Source organism: Zootoca vivipara, chromosome 3 (genome assembly GCF_965207765.1).
Source record: "Zootoca vivipara chromosome 3, rZooViv2.hap1.1, whole genome shotgun sequence".
NCBI lineage: Eukaryota > Metazoa > Chordata > Lepidosauria > Squamata > Lacertidae > Zootoca > Zootoca vivipara.
This window is the reverse complement of record NC_142586.1, coordinates 9797908-9808673: the sequence shown is the minus strand read 5'-3', so window position 1 is coordinate 9808673 and position 10766 is coordinate 9797908. Positions and strand designations below refer to the sequence as shown.

At 46.0% G+C, this 10766-nt stretch overlaps 1 protein-coding gene across 1 annotated transcript; it reads left to right on the top strand.

Annotated features, from left to right (window-relative positions):
• Positions 1-5594: 5594 nt before the first annotated feature.
• LOC118082796 (uncharacterized) lies at positions 5595-10552 on the top strand. The gene is made up of 3 exons (XM_088667435.1): positions 5595-5745; positions 7982-8040; positions 9765-10552. The coding sequence occupies exons 1-3, from the start codon at positions 5697-5699 to the stop codon at positions 10452-10454; spliced, it is 798 nt and encodes a 265-aa protein (XP_088523561.1). The 5' UTR covers positions 5595-5696; the 3' UTR covers positions 10455-10552.
• The last annotated feature ends 214 nt before the right edge of the window (positions 10553-10766 follow it).

The window sequence follows — 10766 nt, the reverse complement described above, 5'->3', positions numbered from 1 at the left end:
CTTTCGTGTACATGCACACTTCTTCAGATACACTTGAAACAGAAGAGCCAGACCCTTATGTATATGTAGAGGGTGGTGGGGGTGGGTGGGTGGGCATGGGTGATGGGCTGATAGGAGTGGTAAACCTGTTGATGGCTGTTAACGACTGCTGATGACTGCAATTGGTCCTGCGGGGGGGGGAGCAAGGGCTGAGGCGCTAAAGAAAGCTTGATCATGCATAATAAGATAAGAATCCTATGTCTTTGCTCATCCCAGGTGGCTCCACGGTTTTAAGCTTGGTAATGAGTTCCAATTCAGAAACTTCTCTTTCCAGTCTGTTTCTGAAATTTTTCTGTAGTAAAACAGCTGCTTTGAGATCTTGTATAGAATGTCCTGGGAGATCAAAAAGGCTGTACTGTGGTACCTCGAGTTACAGACGCTTCAGGTTACAGACTCCGCTAACCCAGAAATAGTACCTCGGGTTAAGAACTTTGCTTCAGGATGAGAAGAGAAATTGCACTGCTGTAGCGGCGGCGGGAAAACCCATTAGCTAAAGTGGTACCTGAGTTTAAGAACAGTTTCAGGTTAAGAACGGACCTCCAGAACGGAATAAGTTCTTAACCTGAGGTACCACTGTACGGGGAAGGGGTCCCCTGAGTATCTACTTTCTCACCCAACTCCAGAATGTAGCACTTCCTGACAAGAAAAGCTTGTGACCTTCGAGGCATTTTAGTTTAGAGAAAAGGCAAGTAAGCAAGTACACAACCGAGGTGTATCAAACGAAGCCTGCTGTGGAGAAGGTGGTTAGAGAAAAGTTTTTTTCTCCCTCTCTCATAACAAGTATGTGGAATGACTGCACTGGGGGGCTGAGAAAACAAGATACACAGCTGCCTCTTCCCACACAGAACTTCAGTGAACTTGTCTTCACAAGCCAGAGAGGAGATGCAAAGTGCATTCTTCATCCTCAGTGAATGAAGCGCGAAGGCTTCTGCAAGGCTCATTAGAGGCAAGACATGCAAGGGTGCTGTGGAAATTTGGGAGTGTCGGGATTGGGAACAGATGCTGGCGGTTTATTCTGGCAGCATGGCTGCCACAACTCTGCCTAGGCTTTCAAGTCTGAGGTTTAGCAGGCTGCACTATATCTAGGTTATGATGATATGGCCTCGTACTGTGAGACATACGGATCTGTCTAGCCGAGTCGTATTGTTGACTCTGATTGACAGCTGCTCTCCCACCCCCAGGTAGAAATCTTTCTCAAGTTGTAGGTGGTGGTGAATTAGCAGGTGGAGATGTGCATAACCAGGAGATTTATAAGGCAAAAAAGCAGAACAAGGTGAAATCTTTTGGAGGCGGGGTAACAAGCAGAACAGTGGCTAGTTGGCTAGACTTTAGACCTGGTAGAGCCACATTCAAATCCCTGTTCAAGTGCAAAGCATGTGTGTTCTGCTTTCTACACTAGAAGCTTCTCCAGATGACCTTTTTACCAAGCAGTCATCCAGATTTGCCTGCCTAAGCTAATATGGAGGTTAGACAATGTCTGTATTGAACATTCGTTATCATTTGGTGTCAGGTTCAGTGAATTCTGACCCTCCCCCCTCTCACAGCAGACAGCCAAGGAAGTAGACTAAGAAGCTTTCACCGAGTCTTTATTCAATATTCACAGTGAGCGGCCTCTGTACGCTGCCTCTTAAGTTAATGGCGTTGCTCCAACTGAGCTCCTCCCCGCTCCCTTCCTAGCAACAGCATTTCCCCTTACAGTGACCGCCAAGGGTTAATGGTCTCTGGGTCCTTTGCTCTTCCACTTTCAATGCACGCCGGGTTCCGGGAGACGGGAGGGTCAGAAATGCTCTCGAGTGACAACGTGTCAGCTGCCTGCTCTGTCTCTGCCCCCCTTCTCTTCTCCCAACACCTTCCAACTCTTCTGTTCACCTGTCTCTGAGCTGTGACCTTCCTCAAACTACTGCTGTGATTCAATACTGCCTCCTTCTTCTCTGGAAGGTTCGGGGGGACAGTCTTAACCATTCGTCCTCGGTCTCGTCCCCCTCAGTCCAGTCCCTGACATTTGGTAACATGAACGGTATATGAAAATAATACATACATCCTGATTTTCTTGACTGGTGGCGAGTGCATGAACTAATGGGACTAGCCTAGCTCCCTTAATGTTCTGGGCAGGATTTTTCCATGTACCTCAAGCATAGGCAAACTTTGCCCTCCAGATGTTTGGGGACTACAATTCCCATCATCCCTGACCACTGGTCCTGTTAGCTAGGGATCATGGGAGTTGTAGTCCCAAAACATCTGGAGGGCCCAGTTTGTGCCGGATGTACCTGCTTAGCCAGTTTCTCCACATTAAAAACATTCCAATGCCCTCCCCATTTTAGCTTAGCATAAGGTTACCAGTTGTTGTTGTTTTCAATGAATCTGGGGACACTTTTCAACTTCAATGGATTTTGTATGGGGGCTGATTTGTAAATCCGGGGACTGTCCCCAGGAAATGGGGACATCTGGTAACCTTAAAGGTAAAGGGACCCCTGACCATTAGGTCCAGTCATGACCGACTCTGGGGTTGTGGCGCTCATCTCACGTTATTGGTCAAGGGAGCCGGCGTACAGCTTCCTTTACGTTTAACCCAGAGCAACGGGCATGGCATTTATTCTTTTTCTGAAATATTAATTTTGCAACCATTTTTGCCCCCGCGAAAAGCATGACAAAGCTGCTTCTGGTGAACCAGAGCAGCGCACGGAAACGCCGTTTACCTTCCCGCTGTATTTATCTACTTGCACTTTGACGTGCTTTCGAACTGCTAGGTTGGCAGGAGCTGGGATCGAGCAACGGGAGCTCACCTCGTCGCGGGGATTCGAACTGCCGACCTTCTGATCGGCAAGCCCTAGGCTGAGTGGTTTAACCCGTAGCGCTACCCACGTCCCCTCGTAACCTTAGCTTAGCACTAATATTAACTGTATTGTGCCAGAAAGATGGTCGCTTTTTAAATGAATATCAACTCCAATATGATCATGTTGTTGGAACTGGTGGGCCCATAGATATTTTGACAGAATGCCCTTCCACTACTTAAAAAGGGGGTTAAATTAATTGTATTATTGAGATCTGCCTATAAACATCAGAGGATTGATGTGACACAGAGGCTGGCTATATGTTAAACAAACAAACAAACAACAAGATAGACATTGGATGATTTGGGTTCTCTCAAAGTTGTAATCAAATATCTGATCGACCAATGCGATGAAGCTGCGCGGGTTCAATATTTAGTGAACAAGGAATTGATCTTTTCATTTGAATTTTCTTTCCCACCCTTCCTCTGGGAAAATCCACAAATGTTTCCTGTGCGGTTCAGGTTTACCATGGTGTGCTGTTGTGCTTGTACAAGAGGGCATGTGCTTCAGCCAGGATGGCGAAACATCAGGCGGTAGGAAAGCCCAGAGTCTAGATGCAGATCATTGAAATAGATCAGTGAATGGCATTTCTCCTGCTCACAGGCTTGCGAGCTTTTCTTACCTCCTGTTCCCCCACCTAGTGGCACTGGCCTTTATAACATCACTTGTTGTCATGGGAATCAACACTTCAAGTAGTTACAGGTACAGGCTGGAGATTTGCAGGAGGAGGCAAGAGGGCCAACAGGCCACCCAAAGGACCTGATTTCTCAGTTAATAGAAGTCGCAAATTGGTAAGGACCCTTTCGGTGCCACTCTAATGCTGAGGAAATATATCGAAATGTATTTCTATTCCCCCAGCTTGATAGTTGGATGATAGGGAGCATATATAATATGACATATATCAGGGAAAGCCAATATGGGGACTTGCAAATGCATACCATCCAACATTTCTCTGATGAAAATAGGGACATTCTATTCAATCATAACAGTGATAATAATAATTCTACCCCATCTTTCTGACTGGGTTGCCCCAGCCACTCTGAGTGGCTTCCAACATATATCAAAACATAATAAAACATGAAGCATTTTTTAAAAAAACCTTCCCTCTACAGCAGGCATCCCCAAACTTTGGCCCTCCAGATGTTTTGGACTACAATTCCCATCTTCCCTGACCGCTGGTCCTGTTAGCTAGGGATCATGGGAGTTGTAGGCCAAAACATCTGGAGGGCCGCAGTTTGGGGATGCCTGCTCTACAGGGCTGTCTTCAGGTGGTTCAGGGGTCGCATAACTCCATACCCTCCAACATTTCTCCAATGAAAACTGTGGGTTAAACCACAGAGCCTAGGGCTTGCTGATCAGAAGGTCAGCGGTTTGAATCCCTGTGACGGGGTGAGCTCCCATTGCTCGGTCCGAGATCCTGCCAGTTCGAAAGCACGTCAAAATGCAAGTAGATAAATAGGAACTGCTACAGCGGGAAGGTAAACGGCGTTTCCGTGTGCTGCTCTGGTTCGCCAGAAGCGGCTTTGTCATGCTGGCCACATGACCTGGAAGCTGTATGCTGCCGGCTCCCTTGGGCAATAATGCGAGATGAGAGCCACAACCCCAAAGTCAGTCACGACTGGACCTAATGGTCAGGGGTCCCTTTACCTTTACCTTTTAAGGAAAGGCAGGACTTTCTGGGATCATATCACAAACTGGCATGAATCCTGGAGTATCCCTGGAAAATAGGAATACTTGGAGAGTCTGCAAATGTTGTTTGACTACAACTCCCATCATCCCTTGCCACTGGCCAGATTGGCTGAGGCTGTTGGGAGTTGGAGTCCAACATTACCTGGAATATACCACTTTGGTTATCTCAGGCATATATGGAATGGCTTTAGTGTTAATGTTTGGGAGGGGTAACTGTTCTGCATCTTCAGGCCATGGGATTCCTCATGGGCTGAGTGGGAGCAGGTTGTATGCTTTTGGGGGGGATTAAATATAAGGGTTGACCACTGAATCATATTCCAAACAGGAGACAATCGTTCGGAATAGAACAGAGGCTCTGATTTTCCTTACCTAATAAGAGCATACATCAAAAATGTAAGAGCTGGTCTAGGAAAAGGTTTTAGGAAAATAGGAAATCTGCCTTATACCGAGTGAGACCATTGGCCCATCTAGCTTTGTATTATCTTCACTGACCGGCAGTGGCTCTCCAGGGTTTCAAATTTGGGTCCTATCTGGAGATACTAGGTTTTGAACTGGGGACCTTCTACAAAAGCAGCAGATGCTCTACCACTGAGCTATTGGGCATGTGAGCAAGGCATCATATGGTGGTGGATTCGATCCCTGCCAAAAGCGGCCGAGTCTGCATCCATGCCAAATCCTGGTGGACCAGGCAGGTGGTCCATCCCTTCCAGCATCCTCTTCTCTCAGTGACCAACCAGACGCCTATGAGATGCCTACAAGCAGGACCTGAATGCATCAGTAGTGGTATCCAGAGGCAGAATACTTCTGATTTTGTTTTTTATTGGTAACGTTTTGAAATTTAGGAATGTTCTATTTGATGCTTTCATATAGCTTGCCAGCTGCTTAGAGGTGCTTTTGCTTTGCTTTCATGTAACGCAGCAGCGAAATAAATAAATACATTGATCTTTCAGCCAGGGAGAAATTAATTTTGGCTGTAGTGCACCTGACAGCTCATGCTGCCTCTGCAGAAAATGACGGTTGATGAATCTGAAGTGATCGGAATGGAACGTTCAACTTTTGGGCCACATTCTAGGTCTTGTTTATGCTAAATTCTTTCTCTCTCTCTCCCCACAACTCACAGGTGCACATCCATTCGTCATGCTCCTGCCACTACTTCTGGCGCTGCCTTTCGTTATGCTCATTCCTGGTGAGTGCCGTGGACTGTAACCAAGTCTTGAAAGTTTAATTCCGCCTGCTAAAATTATTAGACCGCAGTGCCAATGGAAGCTGCCTTCTGGGACTAACAGCAACTTGTGCACTGGGGAAGGGACCACAGTGGGGAGGGAGGTATGAGCCCCTCTCCCCACTGTGGTCCCAAGGAAGCACCCTTCCCCAGTGCACAAGTTGCTGTTAGTCCCAGAAGGAAGCTTCCATTGGCACTGCGATTCACCCTTCAGAAGGAGTGAAATGTCTGACCTGCAAAACTCTCTTTTTAATGACCAGGCAGTCATTGTGTCTCCTTTTATTACAGCACTGAAAGTAACTTTCAATAGCATACTAAAAAGAATCGGTTGTCATTTTCTGTATGAATCCTGTTCAGATTCATGGAAATTACTCTGCAGTTTTCCGTAAAGAGACATTGATTGCGCAACTTCAGCTCAAGGTGTGTTGAAATGGAGCCACCTGAGAGCTGTTTGTGCCAATGGAGAGATGCCCAAGAGATCTCGACAGCTGCGTCTGCGTTCTTTATTTACAGCTTAACCGCTTTGGCCAGATACGAAACACATACGAAAATAGCACTCTAAAAATAAACATGGCGCATACAATTTCTACATGGGAGGCGCCAACTATAGAATTCTTTCTCCCATTCACTGAGCGTATAAAGCAAACATCCCAGCTGAGCATAATGCAATGATGAATCACGCCTTAACAGCCAGAAAACACTTTATCCTGTGCAAGCTACCGGCACAATCCACTCCATGCCCTGTTCCTGAACAGCCACTAGGCAAACACTATTCTCTGCGCTTAGCAATCGGGCTGTTGGGTTCAGCAGTAGGAGAATCTTCAAAGAACACCATGCTGGGATGGAAGTTAAGGGATCGTCTCCTATGCCTTTTTACACTAGTACCTTGGGTTAAGAACTTAATTCATTCCGGAGGTCCATTCTTAACCTGAAACTGTTCTTAACCTGAAGCACCACTTTAGCTAATGGGGCTTCCCACTGCCGCTGCGCCACCGCCGCACAATTTCTGTTCTCATCCTGAAGTAAAGTTCTTAACCCGAGGTATTATTTGTGGGTTAGCGGAGTCTGTAACCTGAAGCGTCCGTAACCTGAAGTGTCTGTAACCCGAGGTGCCACTGTAATGGTTTACAGTCCAATCCTGTACAGTACATTTTTATGCAGATATAAACCCCACTGAGCTCAATGAAACCTTCCCTGATGTAATTCCATTAGTGCAATGACTTTTGGCATGGTGGAACTTCCTCTCCCTGTGCAGCTCCTGTACGACCCCTAATTTTGTCCCACAACCGTCCACAGCAGATTTGGGGCAGGGGCAGACAAGGAGGGGAGGGGAGGGGAAATGCTTGTGCAAATGGAATCATACCGCACACGGTTCAAACTTGTTCCCATCGACTTTTCCTACTTTTCTGTTTCATTGTCTCAACATTTTCATCTGTTGTTGTTGTTGTTGTTGTTTAGTCGTTTAGTCGTGTCCGACTCTTCGTGACCCCATAGACCAGAGCACGCCAGGCACTCCTGTCTTCCACTGCCTCCCGCAGTTTGGTCAAACTCATGTTCGTAGCTTCGAGAACACTGTCCAACCATCTCGTCCTCTGTCGTCCCCTTCTCCTTGTGCCCTCCATCTTTCCCAACATCAGGGTCTTTTCCAGGGAGTCTTCTCTTCTCATGAGGTGGCCAAAGTATTGGAGCCTCAGCTTCAGGATCTGTTCTTCCAGTGAGCACTCAGGGCTGATTTCCTTCAGAATGGATAGGTTTGATCTTCTTGCAGTCCATGGGACTCTCAAGAGTCTCCTCCAGCACCATAATTCAAAAGCTTCAATTCTTTGGTGATCAGCCTTCTTTATGGTCCAGCTCTCACTCCCATACATCACTACTGGGAAAACCAGTAGTGATGTATGATGTATGACTAACCGCTAAATGTCAACCAACGTTGTTTGGAAATGTCTTCTACCAAGCCTCTTGGCTCATGCTGCCAAGGGCAAGATTTTCTATGTCAGAAATGTTGAAGCGTACACTTTCCATCTCTACCAACTGATGAACCCAGTTGCTGAGGAACACACAATTAAACTGAGTGTCCCCAATTAAACTGTGACCCACCCCCCACTCTAGGAACAGATTAATTCGTTTTTAATTTAGTCTAATCATTCCCCAGGGTCACTTTGAAAATAAGCTGTGATTTACCAATGCTTTTCATTCCCAGAGCCAGGGAGAAGCTGCGAAGAGCCTCCTGATAGCCCTTCATGGTACCAGTCTCTGCAGGTATGGCTTGTTAGAACATACAGGGCAATAGATGTTTATGCCTTGGTTTTGCATAAGCATTCCAGTCTTCCAAATATATTGATTTGCATAGATGTATGGAATACATGGCTGAAGTTGCAGGCAATCTTCCTCTCTCTATCCACAACAGAAGTGGTGTGATTTGGGCCCTGGATTGAGGGTGCCCAGCAATGCACGCATGCAAGAGAGATCTCTCCACCTGAAGAGATCACATGTGGTCAAAGAGGGTTGTGGGTAGCAATTGTGATAAATGGGATACTATACTAGATTATGGGGAACCCAGGTGGCGCTGTGGGTTAAACCACAGAGTCTAGGGCTTGCTGATCAGAAGGTCGGTGGTTCGAATCCCTGCACGTATTTTAATTAATTGCTTTTTATGTTTTGTTGTAATTTTATTGGTGTGAGCCGCCCTGAGCCCGGTTTTCACTGGGGAGGGCGGGGTATAAATAAAATTTATTTTTATTATTATTATTATTATTATTATTATTATTATTATTATTATTATATGGGATGGGGAGTTGCCTTTATCTAATGGGACCCAGGTGGCACTGTGGGTTAAACCACAGAGTCTAGGGCTTGCTGATCAGAAGGTCGGTGGTTCGAATCCCTGCAACGGGGTGAGCTCCCGTTGCTCGGTCCCAGCTCCTGCCCACCTAGCAGTTCGAAAGCACGTCAAAGTGCAAGTAGATAAATAGGGACCACTTCAGCGGGAAGGTAAACGGCGTTTCTGTGTGCTGCTCTGGTTCGCCAGAAGCAGCTTTGTCATGCTGGCCACATGACCCGGAAGCTGTCTGCGGACAATCGCCGGCTCCCTCGGCCTATAGAGCGAGATGAGCGCCGCAACCCCAGAGTCGGACATGACTGGACCTGATGTCCAGGGCCCATTTACCTTTATACTAGATTATAGGCCGCTTGTCTGATCTAGTAGGGCTCATATTATGTTCTTATCAGTTAACAAGTCTCTCCCCACCTGCCCTGTTTCGCACTCAGGCAGGTTGTCAGATATTGCTTTGTGTTATTTAAAACAAAAAGGAGGAGCAAATCACAAAATTTATTAGTGCATAGTCTGAAACTTTATAAGTCTGATATCCAGCAACCCACTCCAAAATCCTTGTTTTCCACTAAAGATCTGCTTCTAGTACAACCAAACATTTGGACTGGATCCAAACCGAGGTAATCACACTTAAATACCATTGAAATAAATGTGAAAAGTTAGTCATTACCAGCAGAAGTCCCACTGATTTTTCTAGGACCTATGGAAGTGTGATTAATGTACTCTGGATCTAAACCATTGGTTGTAGAAGTGGGGGGGGTGGGTTTGAAATGTAAGGATCAAGGAGAAAAGTGACACTAGAGGATCATTTAAATGGAAATTGAATCTGGGACCTCCTGCAAGCTGGGCATATGCTTTGTCCCTGAGTTCTTGGTCAACTAATACAGTGGTCCTCAACCTTGGGCCTCCAGATGTTTTGAGACTACAATTCCCATCATCCCTGACCACTGGTCCTGCTAGCTAGGGATCATGGGAGTTGTAGGCCAAAAACATCTGGAGGCCCAAGGTTGAGGACCACTGAACTAATACATCAGCTACTAAAAAGAGTGGTTTTCATTTACAAGACAGTATATGTGTGGGTAGGTTTATGCTGGGTACACAATATAGTCAACTATATCACTGCCATTTCTTTTAAATATATTGTGTTCTTCAGACAATGGGAGAAAGATTTGAGGACCATGTTAAGACCATAGATCTTCTTATGAAGAAACTTGACAACTGGACGCAAGATCACTTGGGGGCTTTAGACCAGTTGGTGAATGAACATGTCATAAACCTATGGGAATGGCTGGAGCAACATAGCATGGATCTCACCGCTTGGCTCCATGTGTACTTGTGGACCCTCCAAGAACTCCAACATAGGTATATGGAAGGTTCTGACTACAGGCTGGGCAAAGAGATTCTACTTCATGACAAATGTTGGGAAGAAAATGTCAGCAAAGCAGACGCATGGTTGAAACACCCAAATGCTACCCTATACAAGTGGCTGGAGGAGGACCTTATGACCCTCAACAAAGCATTGGAGATCCAGGGCAACAGTGTGGGCAGTTCACGGCAAGAGTCTGTAAAGATTCATATCCAGGACCCAGAACACCATGTTAAAATGCTAGAACAGTTATTGGCCCACTACATAGCAACTGCCACTAAGTGGCTAGAGGGATGCAGCACACCGAGAGATGCATCTTCTCAGAAATCTGCCCCAAAGCTAGGAAGAGCACAAGCAACAGCACTGGGAGTTAAGTGCCTCAGTGTCATGAAATGGCTAGAAGAGCATGTTGTTGCCTTGGAACAGTGGCTGTTGGATTCCATGAATTGGCAAAAGAAACGAAAGATCATCACCTAAGCATTGTCAGATGTATTTGAATGAGCTCTGCATGAGATATCTCCCACCAGGACTTATGAAACTTAGACTGTGGATTTCTACAGTCTATGAACTTGCAGGCTGCAATATTCCAACACGAATAAAACTGAAGCAAATATTTCCTGGATTCATTTTATTATTATTACCGTCTTTCCCCTTTTTTAATACACCGTCTTATAACTTTTTTTCCTCAAAAAAACACAGGGTGGCTTACTTTCGGTGGGATGTCTTATTTTTTTTATTACCGGTACAGTTTTTACAGCTAAGGGCGCTGGCTCAGGGCGCTGCTCGGTT